At 42.4% G+C, this 17415-nt stretch overlaps 1 protein-coding gene across 2 annotated transcripts in view; it reads right to left on the minus strand.

Moving 5' to 3' along the window:
* The window catches only part of LOC129843013 (DENN domain-containing protein 2D-like), a 55911-nt gene that overhangs the window by 4098 nt on the left and 34398 nt on the right, over nucleotides 1-17415 (minus strand). For both annotated transcript variants that reach the window (XM_055911740.1, XM_055911747.1), the window contains exons 2-11: nucleotides 11334-11424; nucleotides 9735-9880; nucleotides 9531-9643; nucleotides 8732-8801; nucleotides 8545-8622; nucleotides 6164-6304; nucleotides 4003-4151; nucleotides 3716-3887; nucleotides 2931-2981; nucleotides 2565-2646 (exon numbers count right to left, since the gene is read on the minus strand). In XM_055911740.1, coding sequence (XP_055767715.1) covers nucleotides 2565-2646; nucleotides 2931-2981; nucleotides 3716-3887; nucleotides 4003-4151; nucleotides 6164-6304; nucleotides 8545-8622; nucleotides 8732-8801; nucleotides 9531-9643; nucleotides 9735-9880; nucleotides 11334-11424 — 1093 coding nt within the window. The remainder of the gene's footprint in view (nucleotides 1-2564; nucleotides 2647-2930; nucleotides 2982-3715; nucleotides 3888-4002; nucleotides 4152-6163; nucleotides 6305-8544; nucleotides 8623-8731; nucleotides 8802-9530; nucleotides 9644-9734; nucleotides 9881-11333; nucleotides 11425-17415) is intronic.

Raw genomic sequence — 17415 nt, forward strand, 5'->3', positions numbered from 1 at the left:
GGTTGTAAAGCAAATGACAACTGTATGGCAACCACAAAACATGGTGAACGTGTGTGTGGGGCTTGGGTCTGTTTGTATGAGAGCGTAGGGGTTGAGGAGTAGCATCTGTCTGGATCCAACCTGGTCTCAGAGCATTTCGTATTATTCTGTACGTAAATACCCTATACTCCATTTAGAATGATATGTTACGTTTTGTATGGTATGTATTAATTTGAGGATGTCCATCACCCATTTCGTATGATGTTATCCATTACAATTTGTATTATATGTTACGAATTTGCCATATGTACAATATGTTACGAATTTGTAAAACGTATTATATATGTTACGAATTCTAGCTAGGTCGCTAACGTTAGCTAGGCTAGGGGTTAAATTTAGGAGTTAGTTGAAGGGTTAGCTAACATGCTAAGTAGTTCCAAAGTAGCTAAATAGTTGTTAAAAAGTTGCTAATTAGCTAAAGTTGTCCATGATGAGATTGAACTCGCAACTTTTGGGTTGCTAGAAGTTCGCCCGACCAACCACCCTTCTTTAATTTTTGCCTTAATTAACCATCCGTCGTCTGAAACCATACCAAATGTAACATTTGATACTAAAGAGTGTCCCGGATTTATGTACAGAATAACACGAAATGCTCTGAGACCAGGTTGCTGGATCAACTTTGGCATTGCAGTACCCAGAGTGGAATTTCCAGGGTTGTGCCACGGTCAAGCCCTGTGTATTCATGTTCATACAGTATGTTTCCCCAACAACACAACACAACACTCCCCCCCCACCCCACACACTCAGACTAACAAACTTGGGGATATGCCAGGGTTCACAGTGTAGTATGCGAGAGCATGGTTGGGTAGGTTACTTTTTAAATGTAATCCATTAGTTACTAGTTACCTGTCCAAAATTGTAATCCGTAACATAACTTTTGGATTACCCAAACTCAGTAACGTATTCTGATTACATTAATTTACTTTTAGATTACTTTCCCCTTATGAGGCATTAGAAGTCGACAAACATGCATGTTAGTAATTGAATGACATCTATTGCAGGATAAATCAATGGTAAAGTTGACATAGCTGGCCATATATGGATGTTACATTTTACTTTATGCGTTGGTTGTGTAGGCTTCATCTAACCCATCACTTTCTACTACATATAATAATATCTTTACATTAATATATGATTTATATATATATATATATTAATTAATATAAGTCCAAAAATGGATATAGCAACTACTGATTGCCCCTTTTAAGTCTATCAAAAGTGTGCGAGTTTGAGCATGTGTCCATTAGGCCTACGAATGTATTTATTTTTCATCAGCATGAATTAGATTGAGCAATAAAAGCCCCACTTTTATTCCATAGGCTGGGATCCACCCTATGCAGCTGTTGAAAGAGCGCACTGGCTGTCCACTGGTTTCAAAAACAATGATTGATAAGCAGCTTAAACTTCTTGAATGCAACCATTATTGGGTTCAAATACACATTTAGATTTCTGAACAGCCATCCACAACAACCACAATCCGTAAGGCGCAAATAGCTAAATTAGAGAGTAGCAGTGTGATTCACAACAATGCGCCATGTAGATATCAATAATAAGTGATATCCGTATCGCCAAAGACTACACCACTGCTCTCATCCTTACCAACAAGCGTTTTTTCAGGTTGGAAAATCTTTGGATGCCGACATCAGTCGCACCATTGGAAGACATAGCTTGGACCGCAGCCCACAAAAGCCTATTCCTTCTCTTTTCCCGCAATCCAAACACATTTGGTGTGTCATCATAGTGGTCTCTGACTTGTGGTCAGACATGCTCAGGTGGAACAAACTTAAACTTTTTTCAATGCTGATTTGAATGTCATTGAGAAAACAGAAGTGTCAAAGATTTTTCCCCCCGCAAACATCCTTTCTGAATTTAAAAGGAATATAGTTTTTCCAAAGTATCTGTAATCTGATTACAATATTATTTCTGGTACCGTAACTGATTACAGTTACCGTTCTTTTGTAATCCCTTACAAATCCATTACTCCCCAACCCTGTGTGAGATATGTATATTTCTATTGCAGCAATCATGAAGTCCATTTCGTTGCACATCCATATTCTTTTTCACTCATTCTTCACAGAGGATCTCAGTTCTATTATTGGGTTTGTATGGACCGTGACGCTAACTTATATGGTTCGATTTGTGGCTGACTAAGTCAGTCTTTGCTGAAATCGAATGAAAGTCTGAGTCACTCTTTATTGAAGGGCTTGAACACACCAATAGTGTTTGCCAGCCGAGAGTACTTGTGAACCAAGCGCAAACCGATTTTACATGTAGCACGGAAATGTCGGCAGTCAGAGGTCAGCAGCGCGCTGAACGATCAGTAGACGAACGGGAGATCCTTATTTGGTGTGAACTGTGAGACCCTTAACTGCTTACTGGATCCTCTTAGAAAGCCATTTCAGCCCAATAAACAAGAGTGAAATCCCTGGATGTGTTGACAGTACAAATTCCCTCAGAGATTGTGTTTGAACCTAGTCATCAGTTATCTACGCCGTCATAACAAAATGGAGGATGGGTCCACTCACTGGAGTTGTCTCTTCTGCAACACAAGGCCTGGAGAAGCTCCTCCTGTAGTTTCTCTGGTAGGATGGTGCTCTCGTCTCCTATCTGTGCCAGAGAAAGAGAGAGAGAGGATACACACACAGACAGGAACCTGAGAGGTTGTCAGACCAGAGGTAATGTTTAGGTATTTCTGAGAACACACACATTTGGCCAGAGAGAGAGAAAAACATTGAATAGAACTGGTCTGAACTGCACAGACACACACAGAATACAAAATGAGAATCATGTGAGGAGGAGTGATGCTAGTTTACTGATATGATTGTGTAATGATTATTTCTGTATGTTTGTTTCTGAACCTGAGGGGGAAATACAGCGCATGCGATACTTACACAGGTTATGAAGGTGTTCTCTGCTCCTTCTGTCAGATCCACAATGAGCATCTGTAAGACAGAATAACACACATTAAGACAGATCTGCATGTGTGGGGAGAGAGAGAGGACACACAGACAAATAAATAGACAAACATAAATCTTCAGGTTGGAGATAAACACACACTCGCTGGTTTCCATAGACTGTAATCGTGTTAGTAGTTGCTTAACGAGTGTCACTGGATAGCTTCATCTGCAGCCTGTAACACAGTGTAGTGGCCAGAATGCCTTAACCCAAACACACCAGTAAACAGACAGTAAAACAACTGATTGTTTACAGCACTCAACTGCCCTAAAAGGCATAATTTAGCATCTACTTCCCCAGAGTCAGATGAACCCACCGATACCATTTTTATGTGTCTGCGTGTAGTTTAAAGGAAGTAGCTATGATTGGAAGGTTATGGTAACTGCTAGCATGATAGTAGATACCATAGACTTCCAGTCACTGTGCTAACTTTAGTTAGCATTGGCTCACAAAACAACCTCTTAACTTTGTTCATATTGGATGCAGAGACATACACATGGTATTAATGAGTTCCTCTGACTCTGGGGGGGTAGATAAAGGTTTTCATTGCCAAAATCCCAAAGCATCCCTTAAAAGTTATTGGGAAAAAATAAAACAATAGCAATTCTGGCTTTTTTCCCCAACAAACAACTCTTCATCACATAGTGGTTTTTTAAGCTGACATATACACAAACACAATATTCTGCTCTGCCAGAGACAGAACACGCACACACACACTCACATCGCTCTGGTCGATGACATCATCCAGTTTGTTCCTTTGGACACCAAGTAGGTAGGGAGTGGGTGCCATGACGACATCAATCAGCACTGAGGGAACGATGGAGATGAAGGTGTGTTGCCATGTGAACGGGTAGAGCAGCGCCACAACTGCATGCAGCACCTGGGACAGGGTACTGTAGGGGGGAAGCAGGTACAAACTTTACACCCATTCAACATGCAGACAACAGGCCTGCTTATGTCCCAGACAACCCAGGCTCAGTGATGTCATTTTTGGGGTTAGGGTTGTACCTGAGTTCTTCAGCCATGAAGATGATTCGTCGTTCAAGCACGGTGGACGCAAACACCTTCAGCACCTCCTCATTTGTGAGACAGCGGAACAGTGTCCGGAAATCCACATGCTCCAACCATGAGTCCAACGGCCTCGTCAAACTGATGATCTGAAGACGCACAGGCCAGGGGCAGAGCGACAGCAGGTCTTCAGTGTGTGTATACGTTTGTGTGTCTGTATCTTAGTGCCGTAATCTAGGATGAAGGTCCTGATCCTAACGCTTTACCTGAAGCTCTCCCGCTCTCTGTTTGTGCCATTGTGTGTGTGTGTCAAGACTATTATAGTAAACTAAAACAAATCATGAAAAAACAATTTAGTCAAAATCAGGGGGGTAAAAATCAAATGGGGTTGTGATGGAAAATGTTCTGTTTTTGCTTTTCTAATAACCAATTTCTGCGTTCATGCAAGTGACTGACTATCAGTACCTGCAATTTAACGAAAGGATATCTTATTTTCAAGGTCTCAGCTTGAAGAGAAGAAGCCTTGTGAAGTATTGGTCTGTCACATGCATGAACCTAACTTTAATGAGGAATGATGACTAAGCTAACTCATGCCTTTGTAACATGCCTGTAAGCAGTATATAAGAGATCTAACGGGACTGCCCCGATAGAGCTCCTGACAGACGTGTACTATGGTGCATCAAGTTTGTTGGAACCTCTCCAGTTAAATTAATCATTGTTCATTAACAATTAAGATCTACTTCAAGTGTTCCTGTGTAAAAATAAATTCTAATGGGGTTTTCAAGCTTCTGAATCTGGCAGGTCACATTGAGACTGATTTTAGATCATTTTAAAATGGTAGACGGTTGCTATGAGCAATGCCACAGATATTGGGTGAGTTAGGGTGGTAAGGTTAAAGCAGCAGACTGTATGCAAAAGTCGAGGAGTGAAATTGGGGGAGGTGCATCGTCGATCGCCGAAAGTCGGACACTGTGGTTTTCCAACAGCCAGGCTCAGATCAACATGGCAGTGTTGCCATTGTCTTTAGAAATGTCGAAATAAACATGTATCTAACCCCTATATCACACACGCTGTACTGAAATTATGATATAATGTGCATTGTAAAATAAATTAATGACAGCCTTAAATATCACATTTATTTTTATGTATCCACTTTCCATATAAATTGCGGCAAATTGGCTCCTGTTTCAATCATGTCTTTGGTCACGTTCGCGTGGGTCAAACAAAAACATCCTAATGATTGGTTGATAATACAGCCTCCAAAAATGCAGGCGATGGCGTCGGGATGACATTAGTGAAGAGCAACTGCAGAAACCTATAGTTGACTGCAGTCAACCCTTCATGACCTTCAATCACATGATTTTTGTAAAGTTCATGCAGTCGACATGTAGGTGCAAGTCGGACAATTTTCATCCCCAGAAAGCAACACTTTGAAAGGCTTGACAAAAGTGATCCGCTCGAACGAGCCCATTGAGATGAGCACGATGCAAGATTGCTCTTACAAAGTCACACAGAGTATGTGTGCATGTGCATGGGTGCGCTTCACGCCGCTACAACGTGGTAGCTACGGGACCAAAACAGCGGAGAACTTTAGCCTCTCGCTTCAACGCTCTTGGTTGTTGCGGAAATTGACCAACGACTACTGTTTACTTTGTGCTTCTACGTCATCTCGCTGAGTCTACCTTTAAACCTAACACGTCACTATGTATTACTGCCCCCCAGTGGCAAGAAGTGACATCAAAAAACACAAACTATACAACACATAAATGGCTCCCAGCCTCAGGAGGTTGGTGACCCCTTAATTGGGGAGGACGGGCTCATGGTAATGGCTGGAGCAAAACCAGTGGAATGGCATCACATGGTTTGAAGCCATTCCATTTGCTCCCTTCCAGCCATTATTATGAGCCGTCTTCCCCTCAACAGCCCCCATTGCTCCCAGGCATTTGCTACTTTGTCACTAACACTAAACCTAAACAATACAAAAACAATAGAAAAGTTATAAAACTTAAAATAAATCAAATCTAGTAAAGTGGATCTGAAAACTATCTGAAACTAAACTGAATTTCAAAAGATATTTTTTTAAACTAATAGACATGAAAACAAATATAAAAACATTTTAACAACCTTGGTGTGTGTGTGTGTGTGTATCGATACTCCATACCTCTGTTCCAGACTCTGGAATGAAGCTCTTGATCTTGACAGTGTTTCCAGGAGCAGGGAACGGCGCCTCCCTCAGGCTCTGCATGAATGGATAGATCATCGCCATAGAGATCTGCCGGCGCTTCTCCACCTCATCAAAGATCTGAAACACATAGATTTAGAATTATAGAACTATAAAATCACCATTAAAACCGTAGTAACGCACTGTTGCGGGAAGACCGGCCTCCATATTAAGCATACCATTTAGAATGTGTCATCAGGCCTATCTAATTGTATTGCAATTAGACTTGTGATCTATCGTTTATATTACTCATCTAGCTAGATAAGGTTGCCATCTAAGTTTGTGTGTGTGTGTAGGTAGATGAGTGGCTCTCAAGTTGTAAATAGTTAAGTAGTTTATCATAAACAGACTATCAGGTACCTTTGGGGCCTAATAAAGTAGGGAAATCATATCTCCCTGTGTCTGAGCAAAAGGTTAAGAGGGCAAAACTAAAAACAGCCTGTTTATCTTCCTCTCGCGCACACACACACACACACTTCTGTGCAGTGCACCCAAGTAGACACACTCAGACGCCCACATACAGTGGTGAGAACAAGTATTTGATAACCTGCAAAATCGGCAGTGTTTCCTACTTACAAAGCATGTAGAGGTCTGTAATGTTTTTATCATAGGTACACTTCAACTGTGAGAGACGGAATCTAAAACAAAAATCCAGAAAATCACATTGTATGATTTGTAAGTAATTAATTTGCATTTTATTGCATGGCATAAATATTTGATACATCAGAAAAGCAAAACTTAATAGTTGGTACAGAAACCTTTGTTTGCAATTACAGAGATCATACGTTTCCTGTAGTTCTTGACCAGGTTTGCACAAACTGCAGCAGGGATTTTGGCCCACTCCTCCAAACAGACCTTCTCTAGATCCTTCAGGTTTCGGGGCTGTCGCTGGGCAATACGGACTTTCAGCTCCCTCCAAAGATTTTCTATTGGGTTCAGGTCTGGAGACTGGCTAGGCCACTCCAGGACCTTCAGATGCTTCTTACGGAGCCACTCCTTAGTTGCTCTGACTGTGTGTTTCGGGTCATTGTCATGCTGGAAGACCCAGCCACGACCCATCTTCAATGCTCTTACTGAGGGAAGGAGGTTGTTGGCCAAGATCTCGCGATACATGGCCCCAACCATCCTCCCCTCAATACGGTGCAGTCGTCCTGTCCCCTTTGCAGAAAAGCATCCCCAAAGAATTATGTTTCCACCTCCATGCTTCACGGTTGGGATGGTGTTCTTGGGGTTGTACTCATCCTTCATCCTCCAAAAATGGCAAGTGGAGTTTATACCAAAATGCTCTATTTTTGTCTCACCAGACCACATGAGCTACTCCCATTCCTCCTCTGGATCATCCAGATGGTCATTGGCAAACTTCAGACGGGCCTGGACATGCGCTGGCTTGAGCAGGGGGACCTTGCGTGCGCTGCAGGATTTTAATCCATGACGGCGTAGTGTGTTACTAATGGTTTTCTTTGAGACTGTGGTCCCAGCTCTCTTCAGGTCATTGACCAGGTCCTGCTGTGTAGTTCTGGGCTGATCCCTCACCTTGCTCATGATCATTGATGCCCCACGAGGTGAGATCTTGCATGGAGCCCCAGACCCAGGGTGATTGACAGTCATCTTGAACTTCTTCCATTTTCTAATAATTGCGCCAACAGTTGTTGCCTTCTCACCAAGCTGCTTGCCTATTGTCCTGTAGCCCATCCCAGCCTTGTGCAGGTCTACAATTTTAGCCCTGATGTCCTTACACAGCTCTCTGGTCTTGGCCATTGCGGAGAGGTTGGAGTCTGTTTGATTGAGTGTGTGGACAGGTGTCTTTTATACCGGTAACGAGTTCAAACAAGTGCAGTTAATACAGGTAATGAGTGGAGAACAGGAGGGCTTCTTAAAGAAAAACGAACCAGTCTGTGAGAGCCGGAATTCTTACTGGTTGGTAGGTGATCAAATACTTATGTCATGCAATAACATGCAAATTAATTACTTAAAAATCATACAATGTGATTTTCTGGATTTTTAGATTCCGTCTCTCACAATTGAAGTGTACCTATTATAAAAATTACAGACCTCTACATGCTTTGTAAGTAGGAAAATCTGCAAAATCAGCAGTGTATCAAATACTTGTTCTCCCCACTGTAAATACACAGACAAACTGCTGACAACAAATAGACTCCTTACCTGCCCCAGCAAAGATAATGTACTGTAATGATTAGAAGACATCCTCGCGGAATGAGGACATCAGTTCATCACACTCCGTGTCTGTATGTGTGCGAGTGTGTGTGCATGCGTCTGCAAATGCGTGTGTGTGTGTGTGTTACATTGCCCTCCACGCTCACCTTAGAGAAGAGTCCAAAGCAGGCCACCCGGCTGATGATGCAATAGGCCTCTGGAGCCCGCGCCCCTTTGCCATGAGGCTGCAAGAAAACGGTCAACGACATCATATCATGAGAAACAAGAAAACCCAATACCAGAGATTATTCTCATGTCCTATCATGAGAATCACACCATGGATGATCCATTTACCAGTAACCTCCTGCAGTAGCCATTCCTCCTACTGCCGTCGACCTCCGTCAGAACAAAGGAGAAGGTCTCACTGCAGAAAGAGCGATGAAGAGAGAGTATAGAGAGGGAGGGCGAAACAGATTAGCAAAGTGAACCTGCGTCTACTCTATCAACATGTGTTATATCCATCTTCAACCAAAACTGTGTTCCAAAAGAGAACGTAGGATAAAGAAAATGAGACCACACAACCACACATCTTATAGGGAAGCAGGAACAGTCCACTATCGAACATCCTGCTATTCAGTGGATCCAGATAGGAAAGCAAGGAAATGGAGAGAGAAGAGAGGTAACAGATTGTAGAGTTAATGACAGTAGGTAACCTGGAGACTGATTTGCATTGGCATCCAGGTGACGGAACAGAATCATAGAGGAAGCACTGACTGGCTTAAAGAAGGGATCCATTGTAATGAAAGTAATAAGGCCATTTCTTCTGGCTGTACAAAACAGTCGCTCCTCTCTTTTCAAACCTGTTCTCTGGCAGAGGAGTAGAACGGAGAGAGATGCCTCTGCTTTCTGGGTCAAAGTGAAGTTTTTTGCAAGAGATGATGCTTTGCAGTTTGCAAACATTGCACACGAACAACACATACACACACAGATATATTTTGAGCCAAGTGTGACACTGAACTGAAAAAATGGGTTGCGTGAGAGAGAAACAATCAGTGGGGGGGGGGGGGGGGGGGGGCAGAAACAAAGAGACAAGCACAGAGAAAGAGAGATGAGGACAGTGACAGATGGAGAGAATATGAGAGGTGGCACGTACCTGGGGTATTCAGTGAGGGGGGCCCAGTTGACCCCCTCTGGGAAACAGAAAAGGAGGATGGCTTTCAGGGACTTCTCTTCTTCCTCTCTCTGTGAGCGCCCCATATTAGCTAGCTACAACACACACACAAACACATTTTAGAGTGGTGCTCACTATGCGTGTGTGTGTGTGTGTGTGTGTCTATTATGTCAGTGTCGGTCTGACCTTGGGAAACTGATATGTGATCTGGGGTTCATACGTCCCTTGCCCCCTCTTCTTCGCTAGGCTGACCACCACCAGGTACTCAAAGAAAGAGGTCACCGCGAGGGCTGGGGCAGTAGGCTGAGGCAGGGTCAAATCCCTATCACTCCCTAAAACACAGACAGAGAGGGACAGTCAACTAACTGTGGCTTGGAATGGTGGTTCTCATAAATGGTCTAGGAGGACCATGAAACAGTTTTTGTTCCAAACTCCACATGGCTTGGAACTGAATAATTGTATTTTGGTATTCTGCCAGTCCAGTAGGCCAAAGTAATTTGCTAAATGTCATGCATTGATGTCCATGGAAGATGTGAGTGAATATTTAAGTTAGGATTCAGCTCTATACTAGTTTAGGAGGATGCCTATACAATGCTCTATAGATTAAAACAAAATACTCAAGGCCTCCCGAGTGACACAGCAGCCTAAGGCACTGCATAGCAGCGTTGCGGCTTCACTACAGACCCGGATTTGATCCCAGGTTCTGTCATTACCGGCCGTGACCGGGAGTCCCATAGGGCGGCGCACAATTGGCCCAGCAACGTCCGGGTTAGGGGAGGGTTTAAAACAATTAAACGAGCAGGTGTTAAGTGCAGTTTGGCGGGTCATGTTTCGGAGGACGCATGACTCAATCTTCACCTCTCCTGAGCCCGTTGGGGAGTTACAGCGATGAAACAAGATCATATTCACAAAATAGGGAGAAAAAAAGGGGGTAAACAGTTTTATAAAAATAAAACAACAACGCTTCAAAGGAAGCTAAAGAGCTAAGAGGAACAGTGTGTAAACCAACAGAAACCACAAGAGGAGAAATGATAGCAGGAAGTGCCACTGGCAACGGCATTGGTCTTACATAAAGGTGGTTTTTGCCTGTGGGGTAGAAGGTGCCAGTGAAAGCCTGATAATGAGGATTTGTTCAAAAGACAATGTGACAATTCCCCTTGTTACCCACCAGTGACAGTTGTGTGACAGTTTAGGTGTGACTGTGCTGCTTTCTGCAAAACAAGCAAATACTTCCGCTAGTCTACCATGTGATCACCATGGTAACACCAGTTAAGCCTCAATACAACCAGTAAGCTAGATGGTCACCGACACAACGGTGTCCCTGATGACTTGCCACAACAGATGATATGCACTGTCAAACACCAGGAGCTGTGTTATTTCTTTTAAAACTAAACAATGTCTAAAAGTACATGATAGAAAACATCCAGCATGGTCCAGCTTTATCCTGGTTATCCCTCTTAAAAGACAATCTGAATTCCTCCCATATCTCCAGGATTAGTCTAAGTGAATTTCTGGAGGGAGAAAAATGTGTGTTTATAAGGAGGTGTCGTTTTGTGTTTTAGGAATCCAATGTGTTTGCCGGAGTGAGAGCGAACAAAGCAGTCGAGGCTAAATCTTTGTGTCTGCTTGACAGGCGTGTTTAGCTCATGATCCCGATGATCCATGCTTGCCTCTTACTCTATGTTTGCGTAGAGATCTGTGATGAACCTTTTCCAATGACGCCTAATTTATGTTCTATACACACTTTGGCTCAGTTCCATTTCACTTCTAAAGAAAAACACTCACGGTCTCGGTGTAGCTTATCATGGAGGGTTGAAAACATGGTACTGAGCCGCTTCATTGGCCCATAGTCCCCCGCGTCAACCTCATTGGACATCTTGGCACATGTTGAGGAAGGAAGAGAGGCAAGTAATAAAGTGAGATAAGAGAGGATATAAAGTATTGTTAGCATTGTGGAAACCCCCAGGATCTCACACAAAGCTTCTTACACCAGATGTTTACGTTTAGAAATTGCATTAATAAAGAAAGTAAATAATTATTCAGAAATAGAAAGGAGGTCTGGTCATGAGTAATAGTAGGAAAAACGACCCTCACTTTCAGTTTTACTTCCCCCCCTTGAGCTCAGACAATAGTTGTAGGTTAAGAGGTCGACATGAGGAAAAGTGACCAATCGGTCATTAAGAATGTGTCATCTCCTGTTGATGCCCTCTACAGACTGGAGGTTTCACTCCTTGTGAAGACGTTTTAATGGAGAAACTGACATTTTTATTTAGAAATACAAGGAGGTGAACGAGACAAAGGGAGAGAAATAATGGATGAATGAATAATGGAGCACAGCACAACACACTTGCCACTTGTTCAGGCTCTAAATGACCTCTGAACCACAAGCCCTCTAATCAATTAAGCCAGCACAAAAATGTATTTCAGAGACTTAAAGGCCCAGTGCAGTCAAACTTGATTTTCCTGTGATACACACACTACCACTCAAAGGTTTGGAGACACCTACACATTCAAGTTTTTATTTTTTACTATTTTTAATAGTGAAGACATCAAGACTATGAAATAACACATATGGAATCATGTAGTAACCAAAGGTGTTAAATCAAAACATATTTTATATTATATTTCAATTAACAGGTGTGCCTTGTTAAAAGTTCATTTGTGGAATTTCTTTCCTTAATGCGTTTGAGCCAATCAGTTGTGTTGTGACAAGGTAGTGTGGTATACAGAAGAAAGCACTATTTGGGAAAAGACCATATTATGGCAAGACCAGGTGAAATAAGCAAAGAGAAACAACAGTCCGTCATTACTTTAAGACATGAAGGTCAGTTAATCTGAAATTTCAAGAACTTAGAAAGTTTCTTTAAGTGGAGTCGCAAAAACCATCAAGTGCTATGATGAAACTAGCTCTCGTGAGGACTGCCACAGGAAAGGAAGAGTTACCTCTGCTGCATAGGATAAATTCACTGGAGTTCACTGCACTTCAGATTGCAGCCCAAATAAATGCATCAGAGTTCATGTCACAGACACATCTCAACATCAACTGTTCAGAGGAGACTGCATGAAATCAGGCCTTCATGGTCGAAGTGCTGCAAAGAAACCACTACTAAAGGACACAAATAAGAAGAGACTTGTTTGGGCCAAGAAACACAAGCAATGGAACTCTGTCCTTTGGTCTGATGAGTCCAAATTTGAGATTTTTGGTTCCAACCGCCGTGTCTTTGTGAGACGTAAAGTAGGTGAACAGATGATCTCTGCATGTGTGGTTCCCACCGTGAAGCATGGAGGAAGAGGTGTGATGGTGTGGAGGTGCTTTGCTGGTGACACTGTCTGTGATTTATTTATAATTCAAGGCACACTTAACCAGCATGGCTACCACAGCATTCTGCAGAAATACACGATCCCATCCAGGTTTGCGCTTAGCAGGACTATCATTTTGTTTTTCAACAGTACCCAATTGAGAGGGTTTGGGAATAGTTGGACCGCAGAGTGAAGGAAACACAGCTAACAAGTGCTCAGCATATGTGGGAACTCCTTCAAGACTGTTGGAAAAACACTCATGAAGCTGGTTGAGAGAATGCCAAGAGTGTGCAAAGCTGTCATCAAGGTAAAGGGTGGCTACTTTGAAGAATCTAAATTGTATTTTGATTTGTTTAACACGTTTTTGGTTACTACATGCTTCCATGTGTTATTTAATAGTTTTGACATCATTATTATTCTGTAATGCAGAAAATAGTAAAAAATTAAAATAAAAAAACGAATAAAAAAAGTTTGGCGGACAACACGACCTTCACCTCTCCCGAGCCCGTTGGGGAGATGCAGCGATGAAACAAGATAGTAATCACAAAATTGGGAGAAAAAGCTGTGAAACCTACTGTTATTCTTAGACATTTTTTTATTGACGTCGTCAAATAAACCAAGCATAGACAGGCCAAGTGGCCAACAGGCCAAGAGTGTGCAAAGCTGCCATCAAGGCAAAGGGTGGCTACTTTGAATAATCTCAAATATAAAATATATTTTGATTTGTTTTACACTTTTTTTGTTACTACATAATTCCATATGTGTTATTTCATAGTTTTGATGTCTTCACTACTATTCTACAATGTAGAAAATAGTCAAAATAAAAACCCTTGAATGAGTAAGTGTCCAAACATTTCAAATCAAATCAAAGTTTGTCACGTGCGCCGAATACAACAGGTGTAGACCTTACAGTGAAATGCTTACTTACAGGCTCTAACCAATAGTGCAAAAAAGGTATTAGGTGAACAATAGGTAAGAAAAGAAATTATGAAAAGTAAAAAGATAGTGAAAAATAACAGTAGCGAGGCTACATACAAACACCGGTTAGTCGGGCTGATTGAGGTAGTATGTAGATATGGTTAAAGTGACTATGCATATATGATGAACTGAGTAGCAGTAGTGTTAAAGAGGGGTTGACAGGTGGTGGGTGGCGGGACACAATTCAGATAAACCGGTTAGCCAATGTGCAGGAGCACTGGTTGGTCGGGCCAATTGAGGTAGTATGTACATGACTGTATAGTTAAAGTGACTATGCATATATGAAAAACAGAGAGTAACAGCAGCATAAAAGAGAGGTTGGGGGCACACAGTGCAAAAGGTCCGGGTAGGCATTTGATTACCTGTTCAGTAGTCTTATGGCTTGGGGGTAAAAACTGTTGTGAAGCCTTTTCGTCCTAGACTTGGCACTCCAGTACCGCTTGCCATGTGGTAGTAGAGAGAACAGTCTATGACTGGGGTGGCTGGGGTCTTTGACAATTTCTAGGGCCTTCCTCTGACACCGCCTGGTGTAGAGGTCCTGGATGGCAGGCAGTCTAGCCCCAGTGATGTACTGGGCCGTACACGCTACCCTCTGTAGTGCCATGCGGTCAGAGGCCGAGCAATTGCAGTACCAGGCAGTGATGCAACCAGTCAGGATGCTCTCAATGTTGCAGCTGTCGAACCTTTTGAGGATGCCAACAAGTGCCAAATCTTTTTAGTTTCCTGAGGGGGAATAGGCTTTGTCGTGCCCTTTCCACGACTGTCTTCGTGTGTTTGGACTAGAGGTCGACCGATTATGATTTTTCAACGCCGATACTGATTATTGGAGGACCAAAAAAAGCCGATACTGGTTAAATCGGACGATTTTTTAATATATACACACACACATATATATAATGACAATTACAACAATACTGAATGAACACTTTTATTTTAACTTAATTCATCAGTAAAATCTATTTAGTCTCAAATAAATAATGAAACATGTTCAATTTGGTTTAAATAATGCAAAAACAAAGTGTTGGAGAAGAAAGTAAAAGTGCAATATGTGCCATGTAAAAAAGCTAACGTTTAAGTTCCTTGCTCAGAAAATGAGAAGATATGAAAGCTGGTGGTTCCTTTTAACATGAGACTTCAATATTCCCAGGTAAGAAGTTTTTAGGTTGTAGTTATTATAGGACTATTTCTCTCTATACCATTTGTATTTCATATACCTTTGACTATTGGGATGTTCTAATAGGTACTTTAGTATTGCCAGCCTAATCTCGGGAGTTGATAGGCTTGAAGTCCTAACCAGCGCAATGCTTGAAGCATTGCGAAGAGCTGCTTGCAAATGTAGGAAAGTGCTGTTTAAAGGAATGCTTACGAGCCTGCTGCTGCCTAACACCGCTCAGACTGCTCTATCAAATCATAGACTTAATTATAATATAATAACACACAGAAATATGAGCCTTAGGTCATTAATATGGTCAAATCCAGAAACTATCATTTCGAAAATGAAAACGTTTATTCTTTCAGTGAAATACGGAACCATTTCGTATTTTATCTAACGGGTGGCATCCATAAATCTAAATATTGCTGTTACATTGCATAACCTTCAAAGTTATGTCATAATTAGGTAAAAATTCTGGCAAAGTGTGAAATGTGTGAAGACCATTTCTTCCTAACAAAGACAGCCAACTTCTTCAAACGGGGGATGATTTAACAAAAGCGCATTTGTGAAAAAAGCCCAATTGTTGCACGAATGTACCTAACCATAAACATCAATGCCTTTCTTAAAATCAATACATAGAAGTATATTTTTTTAAACCTGCATATTTAGTTAAGAAATTCATGTTAGCAGGCAATATTAACTAAATATGCAGGTTTAAAAATATATACTTGTGTATTGATTTTAAGAAAGGCGTTGATGTTTATGGTTAGGTACACATTGGTGCAACGACAGTGCTTTTTTCGCAAATGCGCTTGTTAAATCACCCGTTTGGCGAGGTAGGCTGTGATTCAATGATAAATTAACAGGCACCGCATCGATTATATGCAACGCAGGACAAGCTAGATAAACTAGTAATATCAACCATGTGTAGTTAACTAGTGATTATGTTAAGATTGATTGTTTTTTATAAGTTTAATGCTAGCTAGCACCTTACCTTGGCGCATTGCTGCACTCGCATAACAGGTAGTCAAGCATCCCACGCAGACTCCTCATGGAGTGCAATGTAATCGGCGTCCAAAAATGCCGATTACCGATTGTTATGAAAACTTGAAAAAAAATCGGCCCTAATTAATTAAAAATAATAATAATAATTCATCGGCCATTCCGATTAATCGGTGGACCTCTAGTTTGGACCATTCTATTTTGTTGGTGATGTGGACACCAAGGAACTTGAAGCTCTCAACCTGCTCCACTACAGCCCCGTCGATGAGAATGGGGGCGTGATCGGTCCTCCTTTTCCTGTAGTCCACAATCATCACCTTAGTCTTGGTTACGTAGATGGATAGATTGTTATTCTGGCACCACCCGGCCAGGTCTCTGACCTCCTCCCTATAGGCTGTCTCGTCGTTGTCGGTGATGATGCCTACCACTGTTGTGTCGTCAGCAAACTTAATGATGGTGTTGGAGTCATGCCTGGCCATGCAGTCGTGGGTGAACGGAGTACAGGAGGGGACTGAGCACGCACCCCTCGGGGGCTCTAGTGTTCAGGATCAGCATGGCAGATGTGTTGCTACCTACCCTCACCACCTGGGGGCGGCCCGTCAGGAAGTCCAGGATCCAGTTGCAGAGGGAGGTGTTTAGTCCCAGGATCCTTAGCTTAGTGATGAGCTTTGAGGGTACTATGGTGTTGAACGCTGAGCTGTAGTCAATGAATAGCATTCTCACATAGGTGTTCCTTTTGTCCAGGTGGGAAAGGGCAGTGTGGAGTGCAATAGAGATTGCATCATCTCTGGATCTGTTTGGGCGGTATGTAAATTGGAGTGTGTTTAGGGTTACTGGGATAATGGTGCTGATGTGAGCCATTATCAGCCTTTCAAAGCACTCATGGCTACGGACGTGAGTGCTACGGGTCTGTAGTCATTTAGGCAGATTGCCTTGGTGTTCTTGGGCACAGAGACTATGGTGGTCTGCTTGAAACATGTTGGTATTACAGACTCAAATCAGGGACATGTTGAAAATGTCAGTGAAGACACCTGCCAGTTGGTCAGCACATGCCCGGAGCACACGTCCTGGTAATCCGTCTGGCCCCACAGCCTTGTGAATGTTGATCTTTTTTAAAGGTCTTACTTACGTCGGCTACAGAGAGCATGATCACATAGTCGTCCGGAACAGCCGATGCTCTCATGCATGCCTTAGTGTTGCTTGCCTCGAAGTGAGCATAGAAGTGATTTAGCTCATCTGGTAGGCTCGTGTCACTGGGTAGCTCACAGCTGTGCTTCACTTTGTAGTCTGCAAGCCCTGCCACATAAGGCGAGCATCGGAGCCGGTGTAGTATGATTCAATCTTAGCCCTGTATTGATGCTTTGCCTGTTTGATGGTTCACCTGTTTGATGGTGCCTCTCGGGTGGCGCAGTGGTCTAGGGCACTGCATCGCAG

The sequence above is a fragment of the Salvelinus fontinalis genome, chromosome 3 (genome assembly GCF_029448725.1).
Source record: "Salvelinus fontinalis isolate EN_2023a chromosome 3, ASM2944872v1, whole genome shotgun sequence".
NCBI classification, from domain to species: domain Eukaryota; kingdom Metazoa; phylum Chordata; class Actinopteri; order Salmoniformes; family Salmonidae; genus Salvelinus; species Salvelinus fontinalis.